The following is a 19,169-nucleotide window of genomic DNA, read 5'->3' as shown; positions in this document are numbered from 1 at the left end:
GCACAAAAAGGCCATGGGTGGGAAATCCAAACTCTCCTGTTTAGCCTCGGCAAATCAAGCAGACTGCCGGCAGCTCCGCGTGGCGGATGTTCAGCTCCGCGGGATCATTCTGGGAACAGGGAGGGGGATAAAGCACATTTATCCCAACTTCAGCAGGGATTTTCGTGCTGTCCCACTTTTCACTCTCCTAAGCAGACTCGGGGAAAACTTGATCCGCAGGATGCTGCTGAAGGATCAGTGGGCAACAGGCCGGCAAACTGTTGCTTAAGAGGGAATATTGGTTGTCTGGCACTGGAAAAAGGGGGATTTATTAACTGGAATTCCATGGGGATCCATCCATCCTGAGTCTCATCTTTTCATCTATCATCATTAAGCACGCAGGCTGTGCGAGATGAATTTATTTTTAAGCTGGCGGCTGATGTGGAGCCAGAAGCCCAATCCAAATTCCACCATCTGGAAAAAGTGGGAAAACAAACAGAAAAACACCCCAACCCAGCAAGATATGGGAGTTTCACTGCACCCCATGGGGAGAAAATCCTACAGAGTTTCTGCCAAGGGATGCTGGAGGAAGGAAAGGATTTGGGGCTGGATGCCAGGACCGTTCCAGGCACCGGGATTAATTAGGGGTCTCCATTTCCCAGCACATGAAATAATGATGAGGTTTAAAAAATCGGCTTTCAAATGTCACTGTCACCTCCAGAAAGTGCCAGGGTGGAGCAAGGAGCAGCATTCCAATGTTTCCCTGGCCAGGTGCAGTGCATGGATGAGCCCCAGTGCCCCGGGAATGCTCTGCAGCCCCTTCCCATTGTTTGAGGGTGATGGGATCCCAGAGCAGCACCAGGACCTTGCTCCCACATCCATGGAGTTCATCTCCATGGAATCACCAAACACAGCCCAGCCTTTGCTGGAGGAACTTCCCTGGGCAAACCCCAATCCGTCACCTCGCTCCGTGCAGATCCCACTGCAAATTCCAGCCCTGCCACCTCAGCCCCTGGGATGATCCCTGAGGAAACACTCTGGGCCCAGGAATGCCTTCGTGCGCTGGGCTGTGTGAAAAGCCAGCTCCCTCTGCCGGCACCGCTCCCGGGAGGAATCTTCCTCCCCCTCCTGAGGATCTCGGGATAACCTTGCACCCACTTGATCCAAGGAGCTGAGCAGCTCTCCCGTCACATTCCAGGACTCAAAGGATAAAACCAAACAGCTGCTGAGACTGTGCAGAAAATCCAAAGCCTCCGGAAAATGCAGCTCCATCCAAGCCCACCCCAACCAAGGTGTTGGGATTTCCCTTCCTGACACCCACCACTTCCAAATCCCCCAAAATATCTGCTGGGGAAAGGTGGGAAGGGTGGGAATCTGCTGCTCCTCAGCAGGAATGGGCCATGTGGTTGGGTCATGGCATTGGGGACTTCTCCAGGAATTCCCTTTGGTGCACAGGGAGAGCATTTGGAGCTCTGCTAATTCCTCCAGGGGTCTGGGGTGGATACAAAACCCCTCTCTGCCTCTCAACACCACAGACTTGGAGGTTTCCAACCTGTTCCCAACAGGCAGCAGCTGCAGAAAACGAGGATGTCTCAGCCTCATCCTCGAAACCCACACGGAGCAGCGAACCCACGCAGGGAAAGGGGCTGAACAGAGCTGTTGTTCCTGCTGGGAACATCTGGAAGGCAAAAGCCCTGAGCACAAAAAAGGGGGGGGAAATACAAGGCTAGACTGTGATGCTTCAAATGTTTGCTCAGCAGGAAAAAATCTGCATCTAAAAGGTGGAAAACATGGATCAGAAGTAGGAATTCAGGAGGGAGAGGCTCTGGGCTGCCTCAGGCACCCCCAGGTCAGGCCATGGCTCTGAGGTAGATAAAGGTTCAGGCTGTGTTCACCTGGAGAGTCCAGGAGGATTGAAGGAATTTAAAATTTAAAGTTAAAACTGAATCTAAATAAACACAAAATAAACAATTTATTAAGGACCATCCAGAGAAAAGGCACTGCCCAGGAAATATTGCTGAACACATTCAGCTTTTAACCTGGGTTAGAATATTTAAGGGGGGCTAAGGTCTGCCAGAAAACCTGATTTTCTGTTGTTTTCCCACAGTAAAATGTGGGATCAGCTCCAGGTTTGAGCTCCAGGTGGGGAAGTGTTGGCTGACCTTGAGCAGGGCACGGGGGCACTGTCACGGCTCCCATGCCACAGCACGTGCCCAATATTCCTGGTGATAAATCTGCTTGGAATCACAGCATAACCCTGTTCTGGCAGGCAACTCAACACCTCAGTGCTGCTGCTGACATCCCATGGGAAGCTGTGAGGGCTCAGGACCCGAATTCCCAGCCACTCCACCCTGCCACGGGAGGATCCTGCCCAGGATTGTTTGTAGGGACACGTCTGAGGTGTGGAAGATGCACTTGGAGTCATCCCTGGGAAATGAAAAGCATTTTTAGCTCTGGATAATGTATGTGAGCTTGGCCTTGTGGCATCATGGCATGGATTTCTCCAGGAGCTTCAGCCCTGGGAATGTTTTATGGGAACACTGGGAATGCTGGAAGTGTCCAAGGCCAGGTTGGATGGGGCTTGGAGAAACCTGGGATAGTGGAAGGTGGAATGTAATGAGTTTTGAGCTCCCTTCCAACACAAACCATTCCATGATTATTCCTTTTTCTTTTCCAAGAAGGGAGGAATATCCCACCAGAAACTCCCTCACAGCAGCAATGCTGGATTTAAACACCTGAAATTCCAGCAGAAATTCCAGCAGGGAAGAGGAGCAGTGGCCAGGATGATCCCCAAGCCCGGGGAGCCCATGGAAGCTTTGGTGCCACCCCAATTCAGCCACAGGAGAGAGGTCAAAGAGACCTGGATTTTAAAACCAAGGAGTTCTATCCTGCCCAGAATCCTTGGATTTTAAAAACAAGGAGTTCTAACCTGCTCAGGATCTTTGGATTTTAAAACCAAGGAGTTCTAACCTGCCCAGAATTACTGGATTTTAAAACCAAGGAGTTCTATCCTGCCCAGAATCCTTGGATTTTAAAAACAAGGAGTTCTAACCTGCCCAGAATCCTTGGATTTTAAAACCAATGAGTCCTGTCCTGCCCAGAATCACTGGATTTTAAAACCAAGGAGTTCTGTCCTGCCCAGAATCCTTGGCTGCTCCTCTCCTGCTCCCCAGAATGACTGGACTGGGCTCTTGGCCGGGTTTTCTGCAGGATCCAGACCCCACCAGACCATACCTTCACGATTTCTTGCGCTATCTGCCTCGTCTTGTTGACATCCAGCACAATTTTGGCGTCCCTCACCACGGAGTAGAGAGTCCGTCCTTTACACAGGCTGGAAGAAAAGGGAAAGAGAAGTTAAAAGCCCTCCTGGAGAAACAGCCCCAAATCATAAATAATTAAATAAATAATCACAGGATTTGGGCCAGATTTTGGCCCCCTGGCTGGAGGCAGGCTGAGGATTCTGCAGGGAACTGGGGGCTCTCCCAGTTTGGCACTGGGAGGGAGCTCTCAGCACTCTTGGTTCATCCTGGTGGCACCACTGTGGTGCCACAAGGGACAACCTGGGCTGGCCCCTGGCTTTTCCCTGTGTCCCAACCCAGAGCAAACCACCTGGTCCTCCCACCTCTGAGTTTTTGTGCAGAACTGGTCGTGGCTCCCCCCTCCTCCTCCTCCTCCTCCTCCTCCCTCGGGATCCAAAGCTCACAGATGTAAAATGAGTCAAAAGAGGAGAGACAGGGAGGGGGGAAAAAAATCCCCCAACCCAACCCCATGCACTGTACAATGTCCTCCAATTTTCCTTCTCGTACCAATTACAGTAAAATCTATTTACAGAGCCTTAATTACCAAAGGCAGCTGGATGGAGGGGGGGGGGGGAATGGATGGATATAAACCAATTAAAAATATATTGACATTTGAATATCATAATGGAGGACGTGGGTGGCTGCTGCCTCGACTCCCGCCCACAAAAAAAGAGCTTTTTTTTTTTGCTTTTCTCTATCCACCCACGCTCATTCCAGGCAACTTTGGAAAGATGAGACTGGATACCTGTGCTGGGAAATAAAACACCCAGCACACAGCTTGTTAAAGAGGTTTGGTGGCTGCAGATGTTGATTTGATTCTGTTCTGGTTAACAAATTTAAAGTTCTAGGGTTTCATTCCACTGCTCTCCCCCAGCTTGGCTCCACTGCTTTCCCCTCTCCCAGTTCCTCCTGCCCTGGGAATTCCAGCATGCACTGGTTTGGATTCAACCCCTGGGAGAGGTTTTGTCCTTTCTGGGTGAAAATAATCACAGAATCATAAAAGAGAATCACAGGATGGTTTGGGTTGGAAGGGACTTGAGGGACCATATAATTCCAGCCCTCTGCCATGGGCAGGGACAACTTGGATGGGGCTTGGAGCAACCTGGGATGAAGAAAGTGTCCCTGCCCATGGCACAGGGTGGAGTGGGATGAGCTTTAATGTCCCTTCCCACCCAAACCATTCCATGAGTCCATGAAACCCAGAAAAACCCCAAACTCCAGAAGCTCACGGATACAAAGGATCCTCCTGCTCCACATCACTCCATGGGCAGGGAGCAGAATTTTCAGGACAAGCAGTGAAACAGGAATGGGATCAATCCCCACATCCCACGGGCTTTGGAAAGACAACAGCACCCTTTCCTCACTGGAAGCATTGGGAATTGTCCTGCTGGGCACAAGTGAGCTGCAGAGGGGATTTAGGGCAGCAAGTGCCTCCTCAGGGATGGTTTTCCTTGCTCAGGTGTCCCAGCACCTCCCTGAGCATCCCAGCTGGATTTATCCCTGAGGCAGCTGCACTCCCTCTGAACCATCTTCCCATCTCCTGCAGCACTTGGACTGCAGTCAAATAAGAATTTGCTGGAGATTAGGATCCAGGCACTTGGAAATCAGTGATAAAATCCTTGGGTTTCTGTAACCGGAACGAATCAAAGTGTGCAGGATAACTACGGGCATGAATTGTCCTTCCACCACCTGTGTTTTCCTACACTAATTTGCCACATAAACCCACCAAGCTGTAAGCTCTGCCACACAACAGCCTTTTGCCACCTCCATGACCTGCCTGCACACACATGAGTTCCCCTAGCCCTTCCCAACCCCTGGAAAACACATTTTCTCCCAGAGAAAACCTTTATACAGCCAGTTGCCTGTGATCTGAATTGGTCACAAATTGACACTGGAAATGCAATGAGTGGATTAGCACTGGAACAGGGCTGGATTCCAGCCCTACAGGGAGTTAAGACCAGCTGTTTTCCTGGTAAAGGGTTGTTTAGAGGAAAATCCTCCCATTTCTGCTTATCTGAACTGCTGAGATAACCCCGAGAGCGGAGCTTGCAGCCCTGTCTGGTGAGATTCCCATCTTTCCACTTCATTTACAGGATTTCCAAATCCTCCCCAGCGGATGGAGCCGCTGCAGAAGGACAGCCAGACCGGGCTGGTGGCACCAGGACATGTCCCTGTCACCTCTGCTCCTCAGACCCTGGCAGAGGCATCAAAGCAGCCCAGGTGCCTCTCCCCTCCCCTGGATGAATAAATCCGAACGAATTCACCGAGCGCCCGCCACCGGCACATCCGACGCTTCTTGCTGGATAAGGAGCTGCCAACGTGGAGATAAAGCCTGGTTGATACCTTTTATGCAGCACCTGAGCCCATTCAGCCACCACCTGCAGAACCTTTTCATGGCACAGCTCCACAATTCCGCTTCTCCTCGTTCCTCAATTGCTCCCCATTTGGGCAGGACAAAGAACAGCACCCAGGGCACATTCGGAGCCTTCTGCCTTTCCACTTGGAGAGGTCCCTGCTGAGCCTGGCTTTGAGGGACACGGCTGGGGATGACAAGGCCACAAAATGCCTACGCTCGACGCCAAAAACAAGGCAGATAATTTGCATCTTCAGATGGATCCTGGGTTATTCAACGCTGAAGTGAAAACTCATAAGGAATTCTTGTCTTCTTCTCCCAAACTTCTCCGTCCCACCTGCTGGCAGAACAGGTTGATGACATGTGCCCCGGTGCCACCAGGTGACCAAATGCCATCCAGACCTGAGGTGTGACAGGGACAGAGATGCAGAGATCCTTCTGGGAGTCCTCAGGAGTGCACTTCATCCCATGGCATATCCATATCCACATCCCGGTGCCTTTCCCGGCATCAGGACAGGCCCAGCTCCATCCTGCTGCAGATGTCACTCTCAATTCAAAATGAGTTTTTGAAGTGTTCAGCCAAGCAAGCCAAATCCCAAATTGCTTTATAAACACTCTGCATTCCCAACGTGGGCTGGAGACATCAGCAGCGGGAGCAAAGCCAAGGCGGCTCGCAGAGGAACAATTTGGTATGAGGGAGGAAGAGCTGGAGCACTGCCTCGGGTGTTTGTGTTGTTCCATGGGAAAACAGTCTCATCCCTCTTCCATCCCCTGGGGATTTTTACCCCTCTCTGCAATATTGATGGTCATCAGCTCTGCACTGGTGGCCAACACCTCTACATTGGTGGTCATTGTCTCTACACTGATGGCCATTACTCCTGCACTGGTAGCCAACTGGTGGCAATCACCTCTACACTGATGGTCATCAAGTCTACACTGATGGCCATCACCTTTACATTGATGGCCACCACCTCTATACTGATGGTCAATGTCCCCACACTGGTGGCCAACACCTCTACATTGGTGGTCATTGTCTTTACATTGATGGCCATTACTCCTACACTGGTGGCCAACACCTCTGCTTTGATGGCCACCACCTCTACACTGATGGTCTTCAAGTCTACACTGACAGCCATCACCTCAGTACTGATGGTCATTGTCTCTACACTGGTGGCCATTGCCTCTACCTTGATGACCACCACCTCTGTCCTGGTGACCATCACCTATACAGTGATGGTCGTCACCTCTACATTGATGGCCATCACCTCTACACTGGTGGTCATCACCTCTACCTTGATGGCCACCACCTCTACAGCGATAGTCATCACCTCTACATTCATGGCAATCAATAAGTCAATGGCCAACACCTTTCTGTTGATGGCCAACAACTTTACACTGATGGTCATCACCTCTACACTGATGGCCACCACCTCTGCACTGGTGGCCATAACGCTACAGTGATGGCCAACACCTCTGCAAGGATGGAGGTTCCATCCTGTCCCCTGCTCAGGAGCAGGGATCATCCCGAGCCAAGAGCTGTGGGGCACATTCCATCACTCCAGGAGCTTTGTGCTTCCCTTCCCTCTTCCCATCCCCATAAACACCCATTCAATTAAAGAGGTGATAAATGCCAGACCCGGGGAAGTTCATGCTGGGATATGGATTTATAGGGAAGCAGCTCGGATACCATGGAGACAGCCAGCACTATAGACCCAGGGGAGACACTGGAGAAGAGAGCGAGGTGGGGAATTAATAAAAAATGCTTTAATATAAAAATACCTCTGCTCCCAGGTTACATCTGTGCTGGAAGAAAAGACACGGCAAAGGATGCTTGGATGCTCCCACATTCCCCAGCAGTTTACCCACTTTGAGGTTTTCATGGAAAAAGGATCCTTTGGGGAATGTTAAGAAAGAAACAGCAACAGGAACCACTGAGCCAGGACTTATTTGATTTCATTTGAGCAGGACCAGAGAGGGAAAGAAGGAGCTCTGCACATTCCAGCACGTTCCTGACTTATTTAGGAAGTTTTCCAGCTGCTCCCATATATTGGCTTGTTTTTCTCTTTTCCCGGCGTCTAGCAACAGTTCTTTTGGAGCTCAACAGCTCCTGAGGTGTTTCACACAAAGGAAAATTGAACAAGGCTGTAAGACCAGCAATGGGAGAGCTTTAGGTTCATTTTTATCCCGAGGTTTTGTTTTCCTCTAAATGGATAAGGAATTTCACCCCCTTGATTCCCTGCCAATGCCAGAGCCAGCAGTGGCAGCATCCAGTCTGAAATACCTCAGCCCTCTACATCCAAACTCCACAACCATGACCAGGGAGGAAAAATTAGGATATGAGGGAAAATTTCTTCACTGAAAGGGTTGTCAAGCCCTGGCACATCCCTGGAGTCCCCATCTCTGGAGGATTTAACAGCTCTGTGTGGATGTGGCACCTGGCGACACGGATCAGTGGTAGCCTTGGCAGTGCTGGGGGAATGGTTGGAATTGATGATCTCAAGGATCTTTTCCAATCCAAACAATTCTGTGCTTCGACAGAAGCAGCAGCCAAAACTCAGTGCCAGAAAAGGCGCGACCTGAGCATCCAGCAGATCCCAGCCCCTCCAGGCTGGAAATACTCATCTCACCCAACCCCATTCCAATGAACCCAACGGGAAGATGGGGAATTCAACTCCTGCCATTTCAAGCAGAGCCCATGTCCCCATCCCAGAGATGGCAGAGACCCTCCTGCTCCTCATGGAGGAGCCTCTGCAGAGCCAAACCAGCAGGAGGAAACAGAAAAGCCCCGGAGAGCCAACGCTCCCCTCATCCCGCTCTCTCCAGCCGATGGAAGCACTGGCTTTTGATGGATATTACTTAGGCAGCAAAATTTCCCTGCTGGCAGCTGGCACACGAGATAACTACAGCCAAACCACAAGGGCTGCAGGAGGAGGAGGAGGAGGAGGAGGGGGATCTGCCTCCCCGAAAAGTAGCTCCAACTCCATCGTCGCCTCGGAAAAAAACAAGTTCTTTGGAAAAAGCCAACTCCATGCATTTTTATTTGGAGGAAATAGAGGAGACGAGCTCTTCTCCAGCTGCAGGGAGAAGAGCTCGGAGCCAGGTGAATGCAAAGCAGCCCCTGGGGCTTAGCTAAAGCCAGGCTTGCAAACAAGTCATCCGAAAAAGCTCCGTGCTCCAGGTGCCACTTGCTGCCTTTGGAAAGGACGCGCTCGGAATCGGCTCCGAGAGGGAGGGTTGGGTGCACAGGGATGAGTGGAGGCACCTTGACCTCCTTGTCTCTGATATATTCTCTGCACTGTTCTGAACTTCAGGAAGGAAAATAAATTCTTTTAAAAGCCCTTTTGGAGAAAGGAAAGAAACTTTGGATTGAGTCAGCTGCTTCCCTGCAACCACTTCGGAATAGTAATAATGATCATTATTAATAAAAAGTTAATGCTGCTGTGGCAGGAAGGATCTGTTTCTTTGGCTAGGCAGTGTGCCAGCACATGGATCACCCACAGGCAGCCCTGCTCTGTCCCAAAGAGAATCCCAGGCACTGAGGACGCTCAGAAAAAAATCAGGAATGATGCTGGGATGTCACTCAACAGGGACGGGAAGAGCTGGCACGAGCGGAAGGGCTTTTTGGGATCATCTCTCAGCGGGGCACTTAATTAAAGGCATTTCCTTAAATCCCTTCCTCTCCAGCACAGCGAATCCCGCTGTGTTAAGCACTTTCCCAGAAAAATCAGGGCCAAACCAGCAATACTTCCATGGCATTTGGAAACACTCTTAAAGCACAAAGGAAAACTTTCCCCCTGGAGCATCCTCCACGTTAAGGAGCCGCCGGTGGCGGGGATTTGATGCTCCAGTGGGTAAGGAAAGCTCAGCCAGCCCCGCATCAAACACAGAGGATCAAGCTGCTGCTTTTCCCCATTCCCAACCATCCTCCTGGCTCGGGATATTCCCTCCCCAAGCTACTGCCTGCCCGTGGAAGATATATCCAGGTTTAATGTATATATTAATTCACATATCGACTTTGCTGTTGTCAGTCGTTATCAAGATTTATCCTGGCTGATGGGCTGGCATCGATTGGCAGGGAGTGCATTCCCACGGGTCAATCCATTCTGATCCACAGCCTGGCATGAAGTCGATCCCTATTTATTACATGATCTACGAGCTCCATTAACTGCCAGGGAAGGGAATGCGGCGGAAAAGTAGGAAAAGGGAAAACAACAGAGGCAGAGGAGAAGGGTCTGGTTCCCAAAGTGTCAGGACCCAGGACATCCCTCTGGCTGTCCTGAGCAGCCAAGACCCCTGCCAGGGGGCTCAGAGACCCTGGCACAGAGCCCAAAACACCTGTGGGTTTGATTATGACCTGTGGAGCAAATTACCAACCTTAGATGAAGATGCCATGACAGTTTTAGTAGAATAATAGTGAAGTTATCATGGAGTGGAAAAGTAGGTTTTGGGGTTTTGGTATGGGGGTTCAGGAGGCAAGATGGAGGGAACTGGGCACGTCCAGTCTTTCTCCTTCTCCTTCTTGGCCTCCATCTCCTGCTGTGATGTTGGCACTTACAGATTGGTTTAGAGTAGAAGCTCACTGTCTAACATAGGTGATAGGTATTGGGAAGTGATTGTAAACATTGTACACGTAGTTTTTAGTATAAAGACATAACACCACCCTGGGGGCAGGCAGAGTGCCTGGAACTGTCCTGCTGGACAGACCTCAGCAAGGCAGGAGAAAATTTTTTATAGATAAGAAACAATGAACAACCTTGAGAGTGAGAAATGAAGAGCTCTGACTCCTTCTTCAGGCACCAGGCTGGGAAAAGAGACTTTCTAACTTTTCTTGGGATCACTCTGACCAGCTAGAGATCCTGACACCAAAGTGGGTGTTGGAACATGGATGGGGTTAGGGGGGGCAGGAATCCATGGGTTCCCTTCCCAAAATACAGCTGGGAGCGGGGAGAGAAGGGCAGGAGCTGAAAGGCACTTTGGAAATGCTCCAGGATCAAAGCATGGAATGGTTTGAGTGGGAAGAGACCTTACAGATTATCTCATCCCACCCCTGCCACGGGCAGGGACACCTTCCACTATCCCAGGATGCTCCAAGCCCTATCCAGCCTGACCTGGAGTGCTTCCAGGGATGAGGCAGCCTCACAGCAAAGAATCTGTTCGCAAAATCCCATCTAACCCTGCCCTCTGTCCATGGGAAGCCATTCCCTGTGTCCTATCATTTCATGGCCCCAGCCTGGCATGGAGGAAAAACAAGGTGGCAACTCTGTGCCTCAGTTTCCCTCCCACTGAACAGGATTTAGAGCTTCTCCTTCAATTCCCAGCGCAGGAAGGATGGATGGGAGGATTCATTTAAAGTCCATTGTGGAGGAAAATCCAATTTCATAGAACCCTACAATGGTTTGGGTTGGAAGAGACCTTAAAAATCCTCTCAATTCCAACCCTTGCCATGGGCAGTGGTGCCACTCAGATTGCCCAGGGCTCCATCCCTCCTGACCTTGTTCATTCAATCTGTGGTTTGTTAAAGCTCAAAGGACAATTTGGATGCCCTGGAGGGAACAGGGAGCTGGCTGCAAGCACCATGGGAAAAACCACAGGGAAAAACCAGACCCCCCAATCTGTTCCATCTTAATGCCATGGCTTCCACCCTTCCCCTTTCCTCCCATCCTTCAAATCAGGTTAAACATCCCCAGCTTCCTGAGCATTAAGATTTGCAAGCCCCAAATCCTTCCCAGCTGGGCTGTGCCTGTAAAGGTCAGGAGATCTGGCGCTGGGAGAGGCTAAAGCTGAGCTTTGTCCAGAGGGAGCAAGCTCCAGGGATGGGAGAGCATCCCTTGTGAAGGGCTTGTTCCTCCCAGCAGCAGAGCCAAACATTAAATATTGGCAAAATCCAGCATGGAAATCTATTATAAAATCAAAGTCAACCCCAGTATTTGGTCCATGCACTAAAGTTATCCATGAATAAACAGCTGAAGTGCTTTGGACATTCCTCCCATCCCTCACCCTCATGTCTTCCCTATTAATTAGTGCCAGGGAATGTGTTCCTGTCATTAAAACCTGTTTTCCACAGAGAAAAAAGAGCAAACTCTCATTTCATCTTCGGTATCTCATGTAAGGACAGGAACTGGGTTTATCTCCACCCCCTCCCCACCACCAGCAGCTCCAGGGAAGGGTTTAGGAGCTGCTCCCTCTCCAGCAGAAACCTTCCAAGTTCCTCTGCTCCAAAGGCACTTTCAACAAATTAATTCTCTTTACACAGTTCTGCCCAGGTCAGGTTAATTCCTAATGTTCCTCAGTGTTCTCCTTGGTCTTCCCAGCAGGGACATAAATCATGGGCACACAGCCCTGGTGGCATCACCAGTGGCACCCTGGACAGTTGGAGTCACCCTGAAGTGACAAGAGAGGGGTCAAATCCCAGACTCCTTGCACAAGGTCCAAAAGTCACATTGGAGATTTTAACTAAAAAAACCAAGGAATCCTGAAAAAGCTACCCCAAATCCCCCTCACGAGCCAGCATGAGCTCAAAGCCCAGGCAAACTCCAGCTCAAACCTTCTCCCAGACTGGATAACCTCTCTCCCTTCTCCCAAACAACATTCCCAACCACCAGGAGCCCCAAGGAGCTGCATGCAGTGTGCTGATCCCCTGCTTCCACAACAGACCCAAGGAGCACCTGGAAGCATCAATAAGCATTCAAGTCCCCCCTTTTTTTTCATCAGGATGAACACCAGGACCCTAAAATGTGGGAGTCTCTGCTTTCATGGGTGGCTGGAGCCATTTCATTGGGATTAAGAAAGGACTTTATCCATGGAAATGCACTTTGGTGGCTGAGGCTTTACCTCTGCTCCTGCTTTGGGGACCAGGAGCCCCAGGGAGCTGAGTTTACCCAGGCCTGGCTTTGTCACACTCCCCAGCAGCAAAACCAACTCGTTATTCCAACAAAAGGAGTTTTTCCAGCCCTTTCATTCCTCCCAGCCGAGGACTCTGCCGCCGTTTCCCGCTCAAAGCACCGAGGCTCAAAGCACCCACTCCTGCTCCAGACTAATTAAGATGGATGTTAATTGTCCCCAGTGCTCATTACCCAAGAGAAAACCCATTAGCAGCTCTGATGGAACTGTTCCTTGCCCTCGCCACCTCCCACTGCTGAAAAATGCTGGATTTCTGCTTTTCTGTCGTGTTAAGAGACAATCAGGAGTCATGGAATAGTTTGGGTTAGAAGGGACCTTAAAGCCCATCCAGTGCCACCCCTGCTATGGGCAGGGACACCTCCCACTGTCCCAGGCTGCTCCCAGCCCTGTCCAGCCTGGCCTTGGGCACTGCCAGGGATGGAATTCCCTGGAATTCCTCCCCACCCTGACAGGGAACAATTCCCAATTCCCAATATCCCATCCATCCCTGCCCTCTGGCACTGGGAGCCATTCCCTGTGTCCTGTCCCTCCATCCCTTGTCCCCAGTCCCTCTCCAGCTCTCCTGGTGCCCCTTCGAGCCCTGCAAGGGGCTCTGAGCTCTCCCTGGAGCCTTCTCTTTTCCAGTTTCAATCCCACTGTTTTTATCATTGATGAAGATATTAAACAGTGCTGGTCCCATTTATCCCTAAAAAAATAATATAGTGTCATATATCCCTAAAAATGTTACTATAATGTAAAATCATATTTTTAACCCCAACTCTCCCACCCTCAGCCAGCTGCTGCCTCAGTTTCCCCTTCCATTTTTTCCCCCCCTGTGGGCCATGCTGTTTGGATGGGGAAATTTCTTTGTGCTAATGAGACGATCCCTGAATATCACAGGCAATCAGGAAGGAAAACGTCGGGATGGGGAAAAGTAAAAATAAACCCAGCTATAAATAACCAACCCCCTTCCGGCAGCGCCAGTGGCACGGCGTGGTGAAGCCCCTTCCCAGGGACACACAGCTGCTCCCCAACGTGCAGGGAAACAGAGATTTCTGCAACAGCCACAAGGAATTGCTGGGATTTTGTGGGAAAAACGGCCTCGAGTGGCCACTTGTGGGCTCCTGGGGGAAAAGTGGTGACCCAGGAAGTCCTGCCCTGGGAGTGGGCACAGGGAGGGTGAGGAAATCCTGATATCCTGGGTTCATAGACTTAATCCTCTCCTCAGGCAGCTGGGAATGACTTGCTCCACTCCAAATAAAGCCTTGTTTAAAGTTATTCCCATAAACCTGCAAGGAAATCTCAGGTTCCTTTGGGAATGTCCCATTGGAAGAGTGATGCTCCCCCAGTGCCACCTCCTGGACCATTCCCAGGATCCTGGACATTCCACACTGTCCCCTTCCCATCTCATTCCCTACAACACTCCAGCAGCAGTTCTCATAGCAGAAAAGCCCCCAGGGTGTCACCTCCATTAGGAAAAACCTGAAATGTCCCATTGGAAGAGTGGGAACGTCCCATTGGAAGAGTGATGCTCCCCCAGTGCCACCTCCTGGACCATTCCCAACATCCTACACCATTCCCAGGATCCTGGACATTCCCACAATGTCCCCTTCCATTCTCATTCCCTACAAACCCAAGCAGCAGCTCTCATGGCAGAAAAGCCCCCAGGGTCTCACATCCCTTAGGAAAAACCTGAAATGTGGATGGGAGGGAAAGCTCCACATGGTGAGAAGACTTTTCCCCACACCAGAGACTTCCCAAAAATGTTCAGCCAAGGATGGACCAGACAAGGAGTGCCAGCACAAGAGCAAGGAAGCATCCTTGGATGTAGGGATTGGATCAGACATAAGGAAAAGTTTTCCCCAGTGAGGGTGGGCAGGCCCTGGCACAGGGTGCCCAGAGCAGCTGTTTCCTATCCAGGTTTCTCCAAGCCCTGTCCAGCCTGGCCTTGGGCACTGCCAGGGATCCAGGGGCAGCCACAGCTGCTCTGGGCACCCTGTGCCAGGGTCTGCCCACCCTGCCAGGGAACAATTCCTCATTCCCAATATCCCATCTAACCCTACTGTCCTTTGGTTTAAAGCTGATATTGGTTCAACTTTTAAAGGATGCAGATAAAAGTGGGTTGTAGGAACAAGCAAATGATGCCTGGAAATGTTGTGAGCTTGGGTTATATTTTGGGCAATTTAATACATTTACATTTTGACCTTAAAAAACAAGACCAAGTGCAGCTGGAAGAGGAACAGGACGAGCAGAGCTCCACGTTCCTCACATTAATTCACCAGGTTGCCGCAGCACACAGACTGATTTTGTCCAGCTGTCAAAAATGGCACCTTTCTGCTTTTACAGAAAGACCCATTTGAATAGAAAATGGAAGAGAAAACATTCCAGGGCTCAAATTAAAAAATAAAAAAATAAAGAAAATCAAGGAATACATTTCCCAGGTTTTGCTATTGAATAGCCCTGAAAAGCTGAGCAAATAGGGGCTGCAGGGGGACGGGATGGAGACGCCGCCTTTTCCTTTGGGAACGCGCTGTGACACATGGATGGGGGCTCTGACTCATCCATCAATACATGTGTTTGCACACTTTCCCAAAAGCTTTTGGCCTGGAGCTACCCAATAGATGGAAATGCTGCGGAATTTTCCCCAGATGGCTCCTTTTTGGTCCCTGAATAAAAGGCGTCGTTTTTTCCAGTCGCCAGCTGGGGAGAGCTGGTCTCGCTTTGGAGTCACCCTGACGCCAGAGGGTGAAACCCCTAAGGCAAACATCATCCCCAAACCCACCAAGCAGGGATGAGGTAACGCAAATTTGGGGTGAAACCCTTTTGTTTTGGACAACGAGGGAGCAGAACACCTGCAGAGCCACCCCATCTGGGATCAGGGACTGGGAGGTGCCACTTTCAAGGGAAAATTAGGGACATTAGGGGAAGATGATGCAATATTTCATCACTGATGGCTGTTGGTGCCATTCCACTGCTTTTTGAAATGCTGCCAGGAGGAAAATTCAACCTCACCTTGGAGAAACTTCTCTGGGAGAAAATAACCCAGGGTGGGATGAAAAACAGGACTATGTCCTGTCCATGGCTGAAAGCATGGTCTGGAGGTGAAGGAAATCACAGAATTCCCTGGAACAAATACATTTCCCATGAAAACAGCTGCTCTGGGAGAAGTTGCAGCCACTTTGCCTTCAGGCCAGATGGGATTTTTTGCCCAACCAAGCGTGGATTACACTGGGAGACTCTGTGCTGCATTCCCATTGAGAATGGGGTGAGGGCAGGTATTTAAGAATGTCATGAGACCAAGAAAGCTGTGGAGGTGTTGGGTGGTCTGGAAGCCCCCAAATCCCACCTCACTACCCTGAGAGTTGCAAGGAGCCTCCCAGACTTCCAGGGCCTAAAGGGGCTCCAGGAGAGCTGGAGAGGGACTGGGGACAAGGGATGGAGGGACAGGACACAGGGAATGGCTCCCACTGCCAGAGGGCAGGGATGGATGGGATATTGGGAATTAGGAATTGTTCCCTGGCAGGGTGGGCAGGCCCTGGCACAGGGTGCCCACCCTGGATCCCTGGCAGTGCCCAAGGCCAGGCTGGAATAACGTGGGATAGTGGAAGGTGTTAAAGCCCTGGATTGGCTTTAAGGTCTCTCCCAACCCAAGCCAAACCATTCCATGATTCCATGTTGTTTCATGGAATAAACAAATCATTCCTGTCCAGAACTCCTCTCCTACAGAAGAATGACCTGCCTGGACAGACCTTTGGATTTGCTGTGTCCTCCACAACACAAATCCCAATACATGGAGAACATGGATGCAGCACATGGAGAACACCCCTTCCTTAGGGGAGAAAACTCAAAACAACAGCACCACTGGACTGAAGGAAAAATACGGGGAAAACATCATAGACAACTTTTATGAAAAATCCTTTCCTTCAAGATTTTTCCTTCTGAGAAGCTGAGAAGCCTCAGGAACAAAATGTAAACATTGATTATCTGCTGCTGTGGAATGCAACAGGTGCATCTGTGATTGGTTCATGTTGGTTTGTTTGTAATTAATGGTCAATCACAGTCAGCTGGCTCGGACTCTTTGTCCAAGACAGAAGCCATTGTTATCATTCTTTTTCTATTCTTAGCTAGCCTTCTGATGAAACCTTTTCTTCTATTCTTTTAGTATAGTTTTAATGTAATATATATCATAAAACAATAAATCAGCCTTCTGAAACATGGAGTCAGATCCTCGTCTCTTCCCTCAACCTGAGACCCCTGTGAACAGCGTCACAGGAAAACGCATTTTTCGGACGGAGAAAACAAATTTTTGGACATAAAGAAACAACCCCAACCTGGTGATGATGGCGAGGTGGGGAGGGCTCATGCAGGCCCCCATGAAGAGCACCACGTTCTCGTGCCGGGTCTGGCGGTAGGCCATGACCTCCCTCTTGAAGGCCTTGAGCTGGTCCTCGTTGTCGCGCTCGATGTCGATGAGGCGGATGGCCACCTCGCCGTGCCAGCGCCCGTGGAACACCTGCCCGAAGCGGCCCTTGCCGATGAGCTCGCCGATCTCCAGCTGCTCGAAGGGGATGTCCCACTCCTGCAGGAAGATGCTGGTCTGGCTGGCCTTGCGCGGGAAGTTGCGGGCCGAGAGCAGCGACAGGTTCATCTCCTCGAAGTCGTCCTCCGACTCCTGCACCTCCTCGGCGCCTTCCTCGTTCTGGGGTGGGCAAAGGGCATGGGGAACCATAAACCAGGGAGGAAACTGCAGGAAAAACCCCACTGACCCAATTCCTGCTTGTTCAGACCCAGAGGAACCAGGTAGGGGCCTTCCAACACCAATGAAGCACCCCTATTCCACACAAAGTTGGCAGAATCCAAGATTTTCACAGAATCATGGAATTCTTTAGGTTGGAAAAGCTGTCTGGGATAGACTCCAAGCCTTCTCCAGCACTGCCAAGGCCACCACAACCCCATGTCCCTAAGTGCCACAAGCACAGGGCTTGAAATCCCTCCAGAGCTGGGGACTCCACCGCTTCCCTGTGGAGCCATTTAACCCCATCCTGGGGCTAAATTTGAGATTCTGACCCATCAGAGATTTAATTAATTTGTCTCAAAACAGCTTCATCCTCCCCCAACTGAGCTGTGCTCTGTTAATTCTCATTATTCCCACACCCCTTGATGGTCCATTTAGGCTTCCTACAGGATTTACAACATCCTTTAAAAGCTCCATCCCCATCTTCCCTCTCCTTTCCTTCCCTCCCACCGCATTTTTAATGCCTCCTAAAAAACCTCATTGAATTCCAAACTCGAGGCCCAGGAGGGTCCCTCTCCATGGGGTGGGGACACGGATGCCTGGACTTTAATTCAATTATCAGCAATTTCACTGCACAGATGGGAAACGTCTCCATTTCCTAGGAAATGTGCCCCAAGATATCCTTAAAACCAAGGCCCATTAAGCACAGGAGCCATCTCACCTCCGAGGTGGGCTCCACTTCAATTTGAAGCAATGGGTTTCCTTCCAGGCTGTTAAAAGAATTATGGAATTAACACCATGGAAAAACACCGGGATCTGGGGAGCAGTCCCTCTTCCTGCCCCGGGGATAAAGGGATCAGAGAGGAGAAGGTGCCACTAACCCAGGGAAAGGGACAGATTTACCCACCCACACTGACTCTGACCACACTTGAGGCATTTTCAGGGATTTCTAAGATATTTTTGCAACCAACCCCAGCCAAAGCAGAAGTGCAGAAGGAAAGAAAAGGAGTTTTTCAATCATTTTGGAGAAGTGGAGGGTTCAGAGGTCCTCTCTCTGCAGTAAAGCACCCAAATCTGACTGGTTTTCCAGTTCTTTTCCTTCCCTTTTCAGTCAGCACCTCCCACCCCCAGGTCCATGATTGGGGTCTGCTGCTCCTGACAATTAACGGGGAATTAGGGAAATCCTGAATGAAGGATCAGCTGGAACAGCTCAGGTGGTTCCAAACATCATATAAATATATTATAAATTATCATTATTAATCCCTTCCCAGGGGAATTACGCTCCCAGGCCACTCGGACATGGCGATCCTACAAGTCCTATCCCATTCCATGGCCACTAAAGACTATAAATCCCAGGATCCTACAGAAAAGGAGTCAATCCTGGTATTTTGAGCAGCTTGGGAAGACCAAATGGCCACAAAGCATCTCCATGGATGGGTGGTTTGCAGGAGCAGCCAGCTCCTCATTGCTATCCCCAGCACAGATTCCTGTCTACAGAGGATCCAGAAATGTTTGACCCAGCCAAGACCAGGATGGCTCCCACAGGATATTTTCAGTGGGGGGAGCCAGAATTACAGATTTTGGATATTGAAAGCAGTTCCTCCCCAAAATTCCTGTCTTGACACCTTCATTTAGGCAGGGCTGAAAAAAAAAGGGTTTTGGCTTCAGCATATTTCCATCAATTCCCAAGGGACAGTGGTTCCATCCTTTGCTCCACTGGATCCCCAGTGAAATTTGGAGGGTGTGGATGAGCCAGCTTAAGTGGTCTCTTAAACCCCTGGCTTGTGAAATCCTTCCAAAATGGCCTTTAGAGCAAGGATCAGGAGGAACAGAGCAGTGGAATGTTGCTGCTGGAGCAGCACAGTCTCCAGGACATCAAGGAATGATGGATTTCGGCTTAACCTGCTGGGGAGGGATGGTTCTA

The 19,169-nt window shown here is 50.3% G+C and overlaps 1 protein-coding gene across 1 annotated transcript in view; it reads right to left on the bottom strand.

Annotated features, from left to right (window-relative positions):
• KSR2 (kinase suppressor of ras 2) overlaps positions 1-19,169 on the bottom strand; it is an 83,866-nt gene that overhangs the window by 9,061 nt on the left and 55,636 nt on the right. Inside the window, exons 14-16 of the mRNA XM_058816946.1 lie at positions 17,967-18,015; positions 16,842-17,209; positions 3,214-3,310 (exon numbers count right to left, since the gene is read on the bottom strand). Of these exons, the coding sequence (XP_058672929.1) occupies positions 3,214-3,310; positions 16,842-17,209; positions 17,967-18,015 (514 nt within the window). The remainder of the gene's footprint in view (positions 1-3,213; positions 3,311-16,841; positions 17,210-17,966; positions 18,016-19,169) is intronic.

Source organism: Ammospiza caudacuta, chromosome 18, assembly GCF_027887145.1.
Source record: "Ammospiza caudacuta isolate bAmmCau1 chromosome 18, bAmmCau1.pri, whole genome shotgun sequence".
Lineage (NCBI taxonomy): Eukaryota > Metazoa > Chordata > Aves > Passeriformes > Passerellidae > Ammospiza > Ammospiza caudacuta.
Note: the sequence above shows the minus strand (reverse complement) of the source record. Positions and strands in the feature narration are given on the sequence as shown.